This window comes from Dendropsophus ebraccatus, chromosome 7 (assembly GCF_027789765.1).
Source record: "Dendropsophus ebraccatus isolate aDenEbr1 chromosome 7, aDenEbr1.pat, whole genome shotgun sequence".
NCBI lineage: Eukaryota > Metazoa > Chordata > Amphibia > Anura > Hylidae > Dendropsophus > Dendropsophus ebraccatus.
The window spans coordinates 97,625,599-97,643,462 of record NC_091460.1 but is presented as its reverse complement, the minus strand read 5'-3'; the positions used below and the strand labels follow the sequence as shown (position 1 = coordinate 97,643,462).

Sequence of the window (17,864 nt, the reverse complement as noted above, 5' to 3'; positions counted from 1 at the left end):
GGATATAGTGTACCTGGGTTTTGCAAAAGCGTTTGACACAGTCCCTCATGGGCGTCTAATGGGTAAGTTAAGGTCTATGGGTTTGGAAAGTTTAGTTTGTAACTGGATTGAAAACTGGCTTAATAATCGTACCCAGAGAGTGGTGGTCAATGATTCCTACTCCGAATGGTCCCCGGTAATAAGTGGTGCACCCCAAGAGTCAGTACTGGGCCCCCTTCTGTTTAACTTGTTTATTAATGATATTGAGAATGGAATTAAAAACAATGTTTATATCTTTGCAGATGACACCAAGCTTTGTAGTACAGTACAGTCTATGGAGGATGTGCAGATGTTACAGGATGACTTAGACACACTGAGTGTTTGGGCGTCCACTTGGCAAATGAGGTTCAATGTGGATAAATGTAAAGTTATGCACCTGGGTACTAATAACCTGCAGCATCATATGTCCTGGGGGAAGTTACTCTGGGACAGTCGCTGATAGAGAAGGATCTGGGTGTACTTGTAGATAATAGACTACAGAACAGCACACAATGTCAGTCAGCTGCTTCTAAGCCCAGCAGGATATTGTCATGCATTAAAACAGGCATGGACTATTGGGACATGGATATAATATTACCGCTTTATAAAGCTTTGGTACGGCCTCTGGAGTATGCATCTTAGTTATGAGGAGAGATGAAAAGAATTAAATTTGTTTAGTCTGGAAAAGAAACGTATAAGGGGAGATATGATTAATTTATTTAAATAAATAAATGGCCCCTACAAGAAATATGGGGAAAAGATGTTTCAGATAAAACCCCCTCAAAGGACAAGGGGGCACTGCCTCCGCCTGGAGAAAAAAAGGTTTAATCTCTGAAGGCGACAACCCAGCAGAATAGTGAGTGCAGCTCTGGAGTGGTGATTGCAGCTCCAATTAGTTTTGGGTGTGGTCCTGCTCTGAGAGGCTGTGCGTGTCTGCTGCTCCTGAGCTCCAAGCAAGGAAGATCTGCCCCTGGGCCTGCTCTCTCCTCCCCAGGGGGGGAGCAGGTTTCCAGGCATGAGCGAGAGAGGCGAGGTCCAGGCTTCTGTTTCCCGAGGTAGGCCGCCGGGGAGCAGGAGAAGCCAGCAAGCGGCCTGTACACCTGAGGATTCGGGGATGAGTCGTTCCACCAGGAGTCGCAGTAACTCCATTCCTACTCTCCCCACTGAGGCTGTGGACAACCGAAGAAGCCGAAAGGTTTCCAAAAAGGAAGAATCTACCTCAGGAAAGCAGAGTGCCACCAGCAGAAAGCCAGGTACTTCTGGGAGAAAGCTGAGTGCTCACGGGGGTGAAGCCGACCTCGGTGAGGAAGGCTGGGGAGTGCAGAGGGCCCGGGAGTCTCTCTCCACCTATGGCTCCCGGGTCATGAGCCACCTCCGTGAGTATGAAGAAGCCAGCAAGTCTCTGAGGAGGCTCCGGGAGGAACTGCGCTACGCCCGTGCCAGGGCTAACCAGGCTACAAAGAAAAAGAAGTCTGAGATCCAGGCGGAGGTAAAGAGACTTGAAATGGAAATAAAAGATTTGGAGGAGAGGAAGGCGGAGATACGGGAGATGAGTGGTGGATTTAAAGAAAAACTTATAAATGATGACCGTTTCCGGGAGATGGCTGATAACAGAGAAAGAAGGTTGATGGGGCTGCAACCTGAAAGCCAGGTGGATGATGATGATGATGATGATGACGACAACAACGATGAGATGGATGAAGACCAACAGCCAGACCCACCTGGCAGCCTGCAGCAACACCAGCAGGCTCCGTACAGTGGGCCCCCTGCACAGCAGCCAGTGGTGACACCTGCCGACTCAGGGGAGGACAGTGACAGCAGTGGCCAGGGAGGGGCGCTCATGGCCCAGATTAGGATGATCGAGTCCCCATTGTGCCCTCAGAACTTTGTGTTTGGAGATGAACTCCCAGAGGAGGCACCTGGGGGCAAGAAGGGAAAGACCAAGGCAAAGCAGCAAGAAGTGGTGAGTTACATCTACACCCCCCTCCCTGAGACCCCTGAGCCGGCCGCAGGGTCGGTTCATTGTGCGAGCCCCGTTACCCAGCCCAGCCCGTGTTCTGTAGTGGACTCGGTGCAAAGGTGCGGGGAGAATACAGATACTAAAAGGGCGCTGAGCTCCAGCCTTGTTTGCAGTAACAGGGATGGAGCAGAGAAGGCATCGGCTAAACGGCCGGACAGTGAGGGTGGCCCAGCGGTGGGCAAAAAGGCAGACTCCGGTGCTGTAGTTCGCTCCCCTGTGGGAGGGGGGGGTGACCCAGTGCCGGAGGTAGTTGTGGTGGCTCCAGACGCTCCCAACAAGACTGGCCAAATAAAAACTGCAAAAAGAAAAATTTTGTTTTGTATTGGTGCCACTGATCCCGCTGATCAGCGGCACTTGGACAATGCTAAAGACACTGCTGATGAGGCGGAGGGCACTAAAAAGAACAGAGTTGGGATGGCCTCTAGACCGGGCAAGCAAGCTGTCCGGTCCCTTAAAGGGCCAGCGGAGGCTGTCCCAGCTCTAGTGCCCCGGGATGCTGAGGCAAAAAGGATAGCAAAAACAAAAGAATCATTATCATCCTGTGCTGCATCTGCTGCTGGTCCAGCCAGTGTAAATGAGGGAGGGGATGGGGGTGCGGGGTGTATGAATGATGAAGTGATGGAGTGTGGGGTGACCAGGGGCAGTGTTATTGGGGGTGGTAGTGATTTTGTTATGGGGGGTGGTGATGTTATTGGGGTTGGGAATGATGTGATCGCGGAAAATGTTATTGCAGGTAGTGGTAATGTTACTGGGGACAATGTCATTGAAGGTGGTGATGCTGTTATTGGGGGTGGTGGTGATGTTATGGGGGGGATTGGGGAAGTTACTAGAGACAATGTTATTGGGGGAGGTGGTGATGGTGGTGTAGGGGCAGGGACTGGTCCGGTTGCACCCCCAGCAGTGACGGCCCCTAGGAGAAGTTATGCGGGGGCCGCTGCTGCTGGGGGAGGTAGAATGCCCTCCTCGTCTCCAGGCTCTGGGGACGGCATGTTGCGACGGCGTTTCCTGGAGGCTCTTAAGAGGGGGGAAAGATCGATCAATGTAGAGGGAAGAGAGGTTGATCTATCCTACTGGATAGAAAGGCATGGCCTTGCTGCCTTCCGAGAACAAAGAGGAGGGGAAGCCACTTCCCTTCCAACAGCCGGGCAGGGTGGTTTCCGTAGGAATGTGGTTCGTCTTCGGTGGCGGGGCAGTGATACATGTCCTTCAAGGACCAAGGTGGTTGAGCTTCTGCTGAAGATGAGCTTCAAGGCAACTGACATCTATGCTTTGATACATCCTCATGGTACACCTGAGTTCGATGTCAGTTTTGTTCGGCCGGAGGGGCTTGAGCTTTTCTGGTCGAACTATGAATTGATAAAGAACGAGCCCGGCTGGCGGGATTTTGCCGTGCAGGCATTGTCTCGCCAAAATGAAGTCAAGAGAGTGACCGTCTTGACCCGTAATGAGTCACTCTCTTGTGTGGATATCATGACATGGTTAGGGCGGTACGGTGAGGTCATTGGTATTCCACAAAAAAATAGGGATGAGTTTGGCATCTGGTCAGGGGCCTGGACGTTTGTGGTAAAACTCAGACGTTCAGGAAATACGGTTACCCATATTCCATCTTCTGCCTTCCTCGGGAGAGATCGTATCCAGATCTTCTACCAGGGTCAGCCGAAGCTCTGTCACAGGTGCGGCGACCCCACACACTTCAGTGCCAACTGTACGGTACAGAAATGTGCCTTGTGTGGGGGTGTAGGCCATCATGCTGCATCTTGTGCGGAGATTAGGTGTCACCTGTGTGGTGACTTAGGTCACCCTTTCAGTCGTTGTCCTCGTTCCTTTGCCAATGCGGTCTTGGCCCCGGCGGGTGAAGGCCATGAGCTGGAATCTGCTGGGGAGGGGACTAGCAGAGGTGGAGGAGCTGAGGGGCCAGTGAGGAATAGCAAGAAGACGACGCCAGCGAGACTGAGACGTCTTGATAAGCGCCAAAAGGAGAGGGCCATGGGGGAATCCCAAGTTACTGGGAGAACCTCTGGTCCTGTTCCAGAGGCCAATCATGCTGCTGAGGCCCTGAGGGATGATGAACTGAATGAGGAGGTCAGGAGGTTGCGTAGAGAGGAAGGTGCTGTCACCCCTGAGTCGTCCCAGTGTGGGAGCGCGAATGAGGATGACGGGCAGGGATGGCAGGAGAAGAAACGTAAGCGGGGTACAAGTAAAAAAAAGGGAGATTTGAGATCTTCTCCTATCCTGGACCAGGTGCCAAAGGAAGGTGAGACTTGCTCCCCTCTGATCGGTCTTTCCAATCAGTTCCAAGCCCTCGACAACATCTCTTCCTCTCTAGAGGAGGAAGCTGAGGGTGAGGTTATGAAGGTGGCGGCAAAGCCTCCAGGGGGCGCCGAGTCTTTTTCTCCTGGGGAGGTTATGTCCTCAGGGGAGGGGACTGGCCCAGAGTCTGGGGACGAGGACGGTAATATTGATAAGCCTGGTGATATGGACACTTCTGTATCACTAAAAAGGGTTAAGAGTTCTTCTGACGTGGAGTGTGAGGAGGGTAAGAAGGGGGGTGGGAAGAAGAAAGCCATCGAACTCAATCACCCATGATGGCGGCACCCTCTCCGTTGACGCTGGCTTCCATTAATGTAGCCAGCATTAAGTCAGATACGGCTAGATTTGCGGCCTATGATTATTTTGCCCATGTTAATGCTGACATTTTCTTTTTGCAGGAGACCAGGCTTACAGACATGTCATCTATATTTAAAGCCAGAAGGGAATGGAGGAATGGGCCCTCCTACTGGTCTCTTGCGGCCGAGCCGTATAGCGGGGTGGCGGTACTTTTTGCCGCACCGGTAGAATGCCGACGGGTTATTGAGTTAGAAATGGGGAGGTGCCTGATTCTAGATATCCTCATGAAGGGACAAGAACTTCGCCTTATTAACATCTATGGTCCACAGTCCAAGTGGGATCGGAAGTGTCTCTTTATGAGGATCAAGCCCTATCTTTTTACAAGTCGGCAGGTGGTCTTTGGAGGGGACTTCAATGCTGTCACGAGGCCCCAGGATAGGGGAGGTTCCAGAGACAAGCTGACTTATGATGGCGTCGCCCTTAATAGTATAGCTAGTGAGGCTCGCCTGGTGGATGTCCACATCCGGCATACACCAGGCCACGCGGGATTCACCTATCATAGGGGTAGTTGTAGGTCCAGGATAGACAGGTTTTATTTAAAGGAGGAAGCCGTCTCTTCAGCGGTGTCCGTTGTTGAGGTGGAGTTCTCCGACCACTGTTTAATTTTGTTTTCTCTGAATGTTACAGAGACCCCCCGGATGGGTAGAGGCTACTGGAAGCTCAATTCATCTCTCTTGGAAGAAGCGGAAATAAGACAGTCCTTTGAGGATTTTCTTCAGAGCCAGGTACCATTGCTGGGCCTTTGTAGCAGTAAGTCAGAGTGGTGGGAGATGTTCAAAAAAAGGGTTGCGAGATTCTTCCGCCAGCTCTCGAGCCTCAGGAGTCTGGACAGGTATCGCCTGTACCAGGGCCTGAGGAAGAAACTTGAACGTCTTGTCTCGACTGGAGGTAGTCGTGATGATATCTCCAGAGTGAAAGCCTTGCTAATGAAGTGCCAGTATGATAGACACGCATCTTTGGTTTTTGAGAGGGATTACGGGAAGTACCGCTCGCCCGACCCTTACAGAAACTGCAAGATGTCAGTGAATAGTAAAATCGTCTCAGGACTGATTGATAGTACAGGATCCCTGAAAAGGTCCAGATCAGGGATCCTGGAGGTCGTCAGATCCTTTTACTCGCACCTCTTGGGGAGGAAGGATCTAGATCGGGATAGGGCCTCAGCTTTCTTGACTGAAACCGTCCCTGAACCAGGGGTAGACCCCTCTCTTGACGTTTTGACAGAGATGATCCAAGAAGAGGAAGTCAGGGTGGCTATTGATGGTCTTGCCCTCAAGAAGTCACCCGGTCCAGATGGCTTAACATCTGAGTTCTATAAGACCTTTAAGGACACTTTGGTTCCCCTCTTGACTGAAGTATTTAATGAGTGTCTCTCCTCGGGCACTCTGCCGAGGTCAATGAGGAGGTCAGCCTTGATCATCTTGTCAAAGGGTAAAGACCCGTCCCGCATTGAGAATTGGCGTCCCATAGCGCTTCTCAATGTGGACAGAAAGATTCTGGCAAAAGTGCTGTTTAATCGGCTGGTGAAGTTTGCACCCCAGCTCCTTTCGAGGGCCCAGCATTGCTCTGTTCCAGGCCGCAGTACCTTTAGTGCTGTGCTCGGTGTCCGGGAGGCTGTGGAGCAGGGTAGGGCAGGTCACTGGAAGGGGTACTTGCTGTCCTTGGATCAGGCAAAAGCCTTTGATCGGGTTAACCACGAGTACCTCTGGTCTGTTCTTCTGAGATATGGCCTGCCGGGGGGGTTTGTTGATTGGCTTAAGACCTTGTATGCAGGGGCAGAGAGTTTCCCGCTTGTGAATGGTTGGATTGGCCGCTCTTTTGAGGTTGGGTCTGGTGTCCGTCAGGGTTGCCCTTTGAGCCCACTGTTGTACGTGTTTGCAATTGATCCATTCCTTAGGAGGATTGATTGTAGACCGTTGGCAGGGGTGACAATGGACCCTGCGGTGCCGGATTCCACTCTGAGGGTGGTAGCGTACGCCGATGATGTCACCATATTCGTCTCCTCGCAAGAGGAGGTGCGGTGTGTGATGTCAGAGGTGGAGCGCTACTCAGAGGCATCTGGGTCCAAGATCAACCAGGATAAGTGTGAGAGTCTCTGGCTGGGAGGTGGAGATCCTGGATTTGATCTCCCGGACACCCTTCCAGAGCCCCAGGAGTCTGCAAAAGTTCTCGGCATCGAATTCGGCCAAGGGGATTACCCCAAACAAAACTGGGACAGCAGGCTTAAGATCGCCGCTCAGAAGGTGGATCAGTGGAAGGGTTGGTCTTTGACCCTCAGGGAAAGGGTTAACCTGATCAAAACTTTCCTGCTCCCTTTGTTGATATATCTGGGCAGTGTTTGCATTTTGCCAGAACCGCTCTGGACTCGGGTCTACAGTGTGTTCTTCCAACTGTTATGGGGGAATAGACTGAACCTAGTCAAGAGGGAGGTTACTTACCGTACGAGGAGACAAGGGGGGTTGTGTATGGTCAACCCCGTGGTGTTCCTGGTGAATACCTTTCTTAAGACCAACATTGCAAACCTCTGGAAAGAGAGGGCTCCTCCGTGGGTATTCTCCTGTAGGGGATGGTTTCGGCCTTTCTTCCAGGAATGGGAGACAGGAGGGCAAGTGAAGGATCTTCGCACACCACATGGGCATCTTCCGGCTTACGCTACCATGGTTCTGAAGGTCATTCGTCGGTGGGGTTTGGGGATGTGGGAGATTAGGACTCTGTCGAGGAAATTCCTTGACAATAGGGTCCTGTCATCCCATTTCCAAAAACCGCTGGCGCTCAAGGATTGCCCAAGCCGGGATCTGGAGGTTGGTTTGGGCCTATTGAATTCCATCAGGATCCCCTTGAAGTTTTGGGACTTGGCTTGGCGCTGCTTCCATGGGAAACTGTATGTGAGGGACAATCTGAAGTGCAGGAGCTCTGAGGATCGGGGATGTCCCCGGGAGGAGTGTGGAGGCATGCTGGAAAGCATGGAGCATTTTCTGCTTCATTGTCCCTTTAATACAGAGGTTTACAACAGGGTGGGCGCTTCCATCGGGTGGCCCAGGTTGGCCCGCCTCTCCTATGCGGAATGGGCCTATGGAGCATTCAGAAACCTTGGTGGCTGGGACCGGAGCACTTTATTCCTAGTCAGCATAGTGGTCAGGTACCACACGTGGAGTGCACGGTGTTTAGTGTCGACGCAACGTAAAATCCTCCCTGTGGATGAGGTGGTTAGGGGCACACTCGGTGACCTGGTGAAGGTGCGTTCTTTGGAGTACGAGAGGCTGGGGGCTGGTAGGGCCTCTTGTCTTTGGAGGGGCTTTGCCTATAAGGTTCCTTAGCCTGCGTCTCCTCTCCTGGTGGTGGGCTGATGCTAACACCCTAGTCTTTTGTTTTGTGCTCTAGCTGTATAGGAATATAGGGCTTGCAGGTACTGAACTTGGGCTTTCGGGCTGTGTGTGCGGCTGAGAAGCCCCACTATGGTTTGCTGTGTATGTTTGTGTATATTATTAGTGTGTGTATTATTAGTGTGTTTATTTGTGTATATAGTTTGCATATTTCGTCTCCACCTGGGGTTGGGTTTTAGTGTTAGGTTGGGTGGTGGGTTATATGGGGGGAGGGGGTTTCTGGGGACTTTAGTATAAACAGAAAATCCTGGGCTGGTTCATGGACGTCTGTTATCATGTACTGGGGGCATGGGATGCGGGACCAGCTCAGGGCCCAAAAAAAAAAAAAAAAAAAAAAAAAAAAAAAAAAAAAAAAAAAAAAATTATAATTGTTATGGTGTTTGGTGTAGGGCTCTATGTATATATTCATTTATGTATTCATTTGTGCATTTATTTAGTTTTGTGGAATGCAACCGGATCAGGGGGTTAGTGTACAGTATAGTTATGTTAGTTATTGTTAGTTAAGTTAAGTTTCATAGTGTTATTATTGTGGTGTTTGTGGGAAAATCTAGTTTGCACGTGTGGGGGATAATACAGCGGTGCGTTTGGTGAGTGTGAGGCTGGACCAGCCAATACGCTTATGGACTTTTATGGACTTGTATATATTGTACAGTTATGTTATTTATATTATTGGTTTGTTGTTATGTTTTATATTTTTAAATAAAAGATCTACAGTCTATGGAGGATGTGCAGATGTTACAGGATGACTTAGACACACTGAGTGTTTGGGCGTCCACTTGGCAAATGAGGTTCAATGTGGATAAATGTAAAGTTATGCACCTGGGTACTAATAACCTGCAGCATCATATGTCCTGGGGGAAGTTACTCTGGGACAGTCGCTGATAGAGAAGGATCTGGGTGTACTTGTAGATAATAGACTACAGAACAGCACACAATGTCAGTCAGCTGCTTCTAAGCCCAGCAGGATATTGTCATGCATTAAAACAGGCATGGACTATTGGGACATGGATATAATATTACCGCTTTATAAAGCTTTGGTACGGCCTCTGGAGTATGCATCTTAGTTATGAGGAGAGATGAAAAGAATTAAATTTGTTTAGTCTGGAAAAGAAACGTATAAGGGGAGATATGATTAATTTATTTAAATAAATAAATGGCCCCTACAAGAAATATGGGGAAAAGATGTTTCAGATAAAACCCCCTCAAAGGACAAGGGGGCACTGCCTCCGCCTGGAGAAAAAAAGGTTTAATCTCTGAAGGCGACAACCCTTTAAAATGAGAACTGTGGAGAGTCTACCCCAGGATCTGGTCACAGCAAAAACAGTAGAGGGCTTCAAAACAGGGCTAGACAAGTTTTTAAACCAAAATTAACATTAACTGATATGTATAGAATCTATCATCATCGACCCCCTTCCCTGTATCCATCCCCTCCTTGTATATCCCCCTTCCCTGCATCCATCCCCTCCTTGGTTGTACTTGATGAACATGTGTCGTTTTTCAGCCGTATAAATTATGTAACTATAAGATTATCTGTTAGATTTTTACAGCCAAAGCCAGGAGCTTATTTCTATAGAGGAAATATCCAGTCTTTCCTTTATGACCTGTTCTCTGTTTAGTCTGTTCCTGGTTTTGGCTGCAAAACTCTGTCAGATATCAGACTCTGTCAGATTTAGGGGCACACCTGGTATGGGGGTTTTGTGTACTGGTCTGATGTATGGGTAATGGTGAGGGAGTCCAGCTGCAATGTGATTATGCTTGTGCTTTTAACATATTTTTGTATATGCCATAATTAATCTGTTACTTATCTGCGCATGCACTTTAACATGATTTTGCTTGTCTAATGCAAACTCCCATGTGTACTTTATGTTATGAAATTGTTATAGTGCTGGTAGATTTATATCCTTTTTTGATTTATTCACATTGAACATTAAAGGACAACTCCGGCGGGACCCCCCAAAAAAAAAAAAACACAGACACACACAGACACCATACTCACCATCCCTCCGGTGACGATCGCCACTCCATTCGGCCGCCGTCCGCCTCACCGTCACCTGCGTCCGCCGTCCAGCGATGTCTCCTTCTTCCGGGTCCATGAGAGAGAAAAGGCTGCCAGCGCGCTTGCGCACCGGCAGCCTTTTCATTGGCTGGAGCGCATCACATGGCTTCCAGCAAGCTCAGCCAATCAGGGCTGAGCAAGCTGGAAGCCATGTGATGCGCTCCAGCCAATGAAAAGGCTGCTGGTGCGCATGTGCACCAGCAGCCTTTTCTCTCCCATTCACTCTCAATGAAGACGCCGAGGAGGAAGAAGACCCGGACCGCCCCCAGCTCTGACATCACCCGACACCAGAGAAGAGGACCGTGACGACCGTAATAGGTAATGTATATATTCTTTAACTTCCGGGGTGGGGGGTCGGGGGTCGGAAAGTGGGGGAAGGGGGCCAGACCGGGTATTTAACCACATTACAAAGTTATATAACTTTGTAATGTGTGTTAAATAAGCCAAAAAAAATTTTCGCCGGAGTTGTCCTTTAAATTATTATGTGGCTTTGATCATGTATTTACAACGATAATTAGGTTTATACTACTATCATATGCAGTTGCACTTTATTTACTATATCCATGTAATTATGTGATATTTCATCATTGCCACTCAAATGTGAATTTCATCTATCTTTGCAGCACTTGATTGTATATATATTTATACATATTGCACCATCTGTCCCACATTAGATGGTATCCGAGCCCCCTGGGATGTTTTTTAATACGTGTTTTTAATAGTTTTTGGATAATGCATCAATAAAGCATGAATTTTGAAACACGTGTACTAACTTTTTTGAGAAAGTGAAATTTGTGTTTAGTTTCTGTCAGATATCTGTTGGTGTATTAGGGCCCTAACTCATGGGTGTAGCGAGGGGAGACCAGGGGGGTGCCAGCAAGCCCCTGAAGTTATTTTGCTTCCTACTGCAGTATGTAGTACTTTAGGCAGAGCGATCCCTTTCTCATTCAGCAACCGGGACAGAGTGAAGGAGGGGCGGGGGACTCACCACACAGAAGAGGAGACAGCTGACCTGACCTCTGCACCAGCAGGAAGTTTCTCCTCACTGCTCTGATAAACAGCATGATAGACAGAGCACCTCCCCCGACCCGGCCTGCAGAGAGCTGTCACAGGTAATCTCTCTGCACATGGAGGGGTCTCTGATGTACTCCAGTTGTGGTAAGTGCAGGGTCCAGGAGGAGCGCTGGTTACATCTAGATACATGGCATTTTTTCCATTTCCACCACCCCCCTAAGTATACCATTTGAAAAAGGTCATATTAGACCGAAACGTCCATTATGGTATATGTTCTATGGATGAATTGTGATATAAAAATGCATGTGTTCAGTCACGGAGCCAACTTGTGTGTATACATATTGGAATAAAATATGAAATAAGAAACAAGCAAGATTACTGTTTCCGGGTGTGCAATTAATATTATATAATATTATACTGGAGTTCTAATTGCACCCAATAGTGTGCACGGATATAGTATCATTACTAAATATATGTGACTGACATAGGAGACCCGAGCAGCCAGAGAGGGGAGAGTGTAGGGAAGCCACACTATGTGCCGTATGTTAGGGCAGTCCACATAACCTGCCAGCATGACAAGAGGGGATAGGTAGATATACACTATAGTGCAATAACAGCAGCCATAATCCCTTTATTTACTCAAACATACCTCCCCCCTTATTCAGATGCAGCCTGACAGGTGACTTCTTCCCTGATCAGAGTTGTTCGTACTCGCTTACTTCTCCATCATGCTCAGGCGCCACCATCCTAATGTACTGAGCAACTGTGCCCAAGTGATCTATGCCACTGTCCCCTTATAATATACCACCAAGCCCAAATAGTCTACGCCACTGTCCCCTAATGATGTACCACCATGCCCAAATGATGTATGACACTGTTCCCTAATGATGTACCACCATGCCCTAATGATCTGCGCCAGGGCCGGGACAAAGAGTAGGCAGGGGTAGGCGATGGCCTAGGGTGCCAAACAGCAGGGGGCGCCACCAGGCCGAACCCGGAAGCAGCATACAGGAGGTGATTACATCAGCTCCCTGCCGGGAGAGACAGGTCTGTGGAGTCCTCAGCTGCTGCTGCTGCTGTACATAGGAGGGGGGAGGGGCGGCTCCCTGCGGGGACACTGCTCTGGCTGAGCTCCCACTTCCAGGAGGCTCTGACCTGCCCCAGGACACCAGCATGGGGGACTGTGCAGCATTACTAACATCCTCTGCTGCACATCCTCCAGGCTCTGGGAGCTGCTCAGCTGTGGGGCCAGGGAGGAGGAGGAGGTGAAGAAGAGACCACACAGGGGGACCAGGAAGTGTGTGCCTGGTCCTCTCCTGTCAGCTGCTCATCTCTGCTGCATCATCATCATCAGCAGCAGCAGCAGCAGACCCCTCCATGACAGTCCCAGGATGGTGAGGACAGAAAGTGCAAGCAACCTAGCTGAGAGGTAGCTGTTTTGTGTCTGTGTGTGTACATAAGAGTGTGAGTGTGTATACATAAGAGTGTGAGTGTGTGTGTATACATAAGAGTATGAGTGTGGTGTGTATACATAAGTGTGTGTGTGTGTGTGTGAGTGTGTGTGTGGTGTATACATAAGAGTGTGGTGTGTATACATAAGTGTGTGTGTGGTGTATACATAAGAGTATGAGTGTGGTGTGTATACATAAGTGTGTGTGTGTGTGTGTGTGTGTGGTGTATACATAAGAGTGTGAGTGTGTATACATAAGAGTGTGTGTGTGTGTATACATAAGTGTGTGTGTGTGTGTGTGTGTGTGTGTGTGTGTGGTGTATACATAAGAGTATGAGTGTGGTGTGTATACATAAGTGTGTGTGTGTGTGTGTGTGTGGTGTATACATAAGAGTGTGAGTGTGTATACATAAGAGAGAGAGAGAGTGTGTGTGTGTGTACATAAGTGTGTGTGTGTGGTGTATACATATGAGTGTGGTGTGTATACATAAGTGTGTGTGTGGTGTATACATAAGAGTATGAGTGTGGTGTGTATACATAAGTGTGTGTGTGTGGTGTATACATAAGAGTGTGAGTGTGTATACATAAGAGTGTGTGTGTGTGTGTGTGTATGGTGTATACATAAGAGTATGAGTGTGGTGTGTATACATAAGTGTGTGTGTGGTGTATACATAAGAGTATGAGTGTGGTGTGTATACATAAGTGTGAGTGTGTGTATACATGTGAGTGTGGTGTGTATAGATAAGAGAGTGAGTGAGTGTGTGTGTGTGAATATATATACATAAGTGTGTGCCTGTGTGTGTACTGTACATAAATGTGTGTGCCTCTGTGTGTGTATGTATAAACTGTACATAAATGTGTGTGTATACATAAGTATGTGCCTGTGTGTGTGTGAGTATATATATATATATATATATATATATATATATGCAGAAAAGTGTGTGTCTGTGTGTATATCCATAAATATATATATACACAAAACTATATACAACTGGGGGCAGCACACAGGGGATATATATACAACTGGGGGCAGCACACAGGGGGTCTATATACTACTGGAGGCAGCACACAGGGGTCTATATATAACTGGGGGCAGCACACGGGGTCTATATATAACTGGGGCAGCACACAGGCATCTATATACTACTGGAGGCAGCACACAGGAGTTTATATACTACTGGAGGCAGCACACAGGGGTCTATATGCTACTGGGAGCAGCACACAGGGGGTCTATATGCTACTGGGGGCAGCACACAGGGGATTTATATATACAACTGTGAGAGCACACGGGATATGTATATACACAACTGGGGGAGCGCACAGGGGATATATATACAATTGGGGGAGCACACAGTGGATATATATACACACAAAACTGGTGGAGCCCACAGGGGATATATAAACAACTGGGGGCAGCACACAGGGGCTCTATATACTACTGGGGACAGCACACAGGGGTCTATAAAACATTGGGACTGCACAGAGGGACCTTACTAATATACTGGGGCACAGAGCATACATAATTATTAAGTGGGGGCACAGGGACACCTTAAAACTATGGGGCCATATAGGGGTACAGGGGACCTAACTACTGTATGTGCCTGAGCCTAAAATGTTTCTCTGGCAGATTCTAGAGAGAGGATTCACAGCCAGGAGAAGACTTCAAGGTGGCCCAGGCTGGATGGAGAGAAAAGGAAAATGTGAAAGACGTCACTTGTGAGGAACTGGATGTAACTGCACTCTGTTATCTGGGTTGTAGTGATAGTGGCCATGGTGTGGCGTTATTACTCAATGGTATCATTAGTGATATCTTTTGGTTTTCTCCAGAGGCAATATGTAATCACTGTATGGTGGTAAGAATGTTATAAGATAACTACCGAATGTACTGGGGCTCGTAATACAGTGTGGGGGCACTTTCTGGGCTTTACACGGTCTGTGCCGCGCCAATTCTGATAACAGTGGCTTGGGGGGGGGGGGCGCCATTTGCCTTCTCTGCCTAGGGCACCAAAACTCCTTGTCCCGGCCCTGATCTGCGCCACTGTCTCCTAATGCACATGTGTAATCAGCCGATTATAGGACCAAGAGTCGAATCCACACCAGGTATAATAAGCGCAGGAGTATTCAGATTTGCACACGGCGGTGCAGCCAGGGATCATCCAGAGGTAGATGGCGTAGTAAACATATACTCTTTATTGCAACGCGTTTCGGCCCTATATTGTCTAACATGGGTCATGATGTCCCCCAGTACAGCTGCGGAGTACACCCCTTTATGCTGCATATAAAGTTGTGCCTAAATTTTGCACAACCTATCCAGGTGAGCGGATCCCTGCAAAACCCTGCTACCACTTACCTGGTCATCTTTTATCACACGAGGAAGCGCCCCCTGTCTCTCTCTTTCTCATTACTGTCCTCTAATGATGTACCACCATGCCCAAATGAACTATACCACTGCCCCCTCTAATGTACTGCAAATCATTGTTTCCCTATCTAACCCCTACCAGCTGTTGCAAAAACTAGAACTCCTATCATGAACAGTCAGCACAACATAATGGGGGTTGTAGTTCTGTCAGCTGAAGAGCCCCCTGTTGCAAAACTACAACCCCCATCACAAACTGTCAGCATGGCATGGTGGGGGCTGTAGTTCTGCAACCTAAAGAGCCACAGATTATCCCTCCCCTTTACTATACACATTCTCCACAGTGTCCAGAGTGCCCAATGTATGCCGGCAGCTGCAATAAACAAGCCAGGGAGTTCAGAGCTGCCCGTCCATGTCACTACAGTGCCATGCAGATTCAAATTGTTTCCCCACTCCCAGTATAGAATTTCCATCAGTATTTTTTCAACCAAAACCAGGAGTGGTTTAAAAACACAGAAATTGGGCAAATCTTTCCATTATAATTTTGCCCTGTCAGCTCCGCTCCTGATTTTGGCTACAAATACTGATCAAAATGCCATGTGTGAACATAACCCTAGAGCGGGGCTTGGATCCACCATATAGCTGTGTTCACACAATGACTTTTCTTAGATGTATTTTGTCCACCTTATTGGTCAGCTGTCATTGTGAAGCAAAGAGAGGCTAAACATGGCCAGAAAAAGACGTGTAAACACAGGCAAAATCAGTGTTTAGGACACTGTCAGTGCAGTCAGCACCAAAAAAAAATAAAAAAAAAATAATAATATTTGCACACTACAAATAAAATTGCAAATTTTTGCCATTTCATTTTTATTTATTTATTTATTTATTTTTTTTGGGGGGGGGGGGGGGGTTTGCAGGAGAAGCTGAGTACAGTGTTTATTGAACAAGACCCCGAAGACGATCCCTACACCTGGACTGAACCACACTGCTCAAAAAATAAAGGGAACACTTCAACAACACAATATAACTCCAAATCAGTCGCACCTTTATGAAAGCACAATGTCCAGTTATGAAGAAACACTGATGGTGAATCAGTTTCTCCTCCTTTTGTGCAAATGGAACAATTAACAGGTAGAAATGTTTGGCAAATAGCAGGACAACCCATATAAAGGAGAGATTCTGCAGGTGGTGACCACAGACTCTTTCTCTGTTCTCATGCCTTTTGGCTGTTTTATGGACACTTTTGAATTTTGTCATTGCTCTCACCTATAGAGGTAACATGAGGTGGTGTTTACAACCCACAGAAGGTGCTCAGGTAGTGCAGCTCATGCAGGATGGCACATCAATGCGAGCTGTGGCAAGAAGGTTTGCTGTGTCTGTCAGTTTGGTGTCCAGAGCATGGAGCAGATACCAGGAGACAGGCCAGTACACCAGGAGATGAGAGGGCTGTAGGAAGGCAAAAACGCAGAAGCAGGACCACTACCTCCACCTTTGTGCAAGGAGGAGAAGTGTCAAAGCCCTGTAAAATGACCTCCAGCAGGCCACTAATACCGATGTGTCTGCTCAAACTGTCAGCAACTGACTCCATTCGGATAGTATGAGGGCCCAACTTCCACAAGTTGATGTTGTGCTAACAGCCCGACATCGTACAGGGCCATTGGCATTTACTAGAGAACACCAAGATTGGCAGATTCGACATTGACGTCCTGTGCTCTTCATGGATGAAAACAGGTTCACAATGAGAACAGTAACAGAGGTCAGTAATGGTGTGAGGCATTTCTTTGGAGGCCCGCAAAGCCCTTCATGTGTTTGCCAGAGGTAGACTGACTGCCATTAGGCACTGAGATTAGATTCTCAGACGTCTTGTGAGACCATATGCTGGTGCGGTTGGTCCTGGGTTCCTCCTAATGCAGTACAATGCTAGACCTCATGTGGCTGGAGTGTGTCAGCAGTTCCTGCAATGAAGGCATTGAAGCTATGGCCTGGCCTGCCCGTTCCCTAGACCTGAATCCAATTGAGCACATCTGGGACATCATGTCTTGCTCCATCCACCAATGTCACATTGCACCACAGTCCAGGAGTTGGCGGATGCTTTAGTCCAGGTCTGGGAGTAGATCCTTCAGAAGACCATCCACCACTTCATCAGAAGCATGCCCATGCGTTGTAGGGAGGTCATACAGGCTCACAATACTGAGCCTCATTCTGACTTGTTTTAAGGACATTACATCAAAGTTGGACCAGCCTGTAGTGTGTTTTTCCACTTTAATTTTGTGTGCGTCTTCATTGGTTAATAAATTTGATTTCCATTGAGGATTAATGTGTGATTTTGTTGTCAGCACATTCAACTTTGCACAGAACAAAGTATTCAATGAGAAAACTTCACTAATTCAGATGTGTTATTTGAGTGTTCAATTAATTTTTTTTTTAGCAGTGTACTTCTACCTTGTTTTCTACTCTACTTCTGTCCCCTGCACCTGCTGGGTTTGCTACTGTTATCGTTTATTGCACTAAAGTGTTTCCAAGTAAAAGTCATCTTGGTTAAGCACTAGACTTATTTATGTGTCACCGTGTGCCTAGGGCGGCGGAACCCGCAGAACACATTTAAAAACATTTTTTTGTTAACCCCCTCCGCCACCCTGCCGCCGGTGCCGTCCGTCCCTGGGGGGGGGGGGGGGGGAGGACCTTCCGGCACAGACAACCTGTCACACAGGTCAGAAGCTCACAGCTGCAGCCCCGTGGTGCTGATGTCACATCATGTGTGCCTCCAAGCAGGGGATAAGTTCGGGCACCGCGGGGTTTCTCGTCGTGCCCCCAAGCTTCTCCCCCTTCCACCCCAAGCTTCTCCCCCTGCCATCCCAAGCAGGGGGGAAGTTCGGGCACTGCGGGACTGCAGCTCTGAGCTT

General features: G+C 48.2%; 2 protein-coding genes and 1 long non-coding RNA gene across 3 annotated transcripts in view; 2 read left to right on the top strand and 1 right to left on the bottom strand.

The window, feature by feature from the left end:
- Positions 1–17,864, bottom strand: part of LOC138796917 (beta-1,4-galactosyltransferase 1-like) — a 226,130-nt gene that overhangs the window by 146,703 nt on the left and 61,563 nt on the right. The window lies entirely within an intron of this gene.
- Positions 925–5,487, top strand: LOC138797586 (uncharacterized protein DDB_G0287625-like). The gene is made up of 2 exons (XM_069977936.1): positions 925–1,981; positions 5,333–5,487. Exons 1-2 carry the CDS (start codon positions 1,034–1,036, stop codon positions 5,396–5,398), a joined length of 1,014 nt encoding a protein of 337 aa, XP_069834037.1. The 5' UTR covers positions 925–1,033; the 3' UTR covers positions 5,399–5,487.
- On the top strand, positions 12,308–17,229 carry LOC138796916 (uncharacterized). Its single transcript, XR_011363850.1, has 3 exons — positions 12,308–12,584; positions 14,233–14,321; positions 15,879–17,229. It is a non-coding gene; the product is annotated as an uncharacterized lncRNA (long non-coding RNA).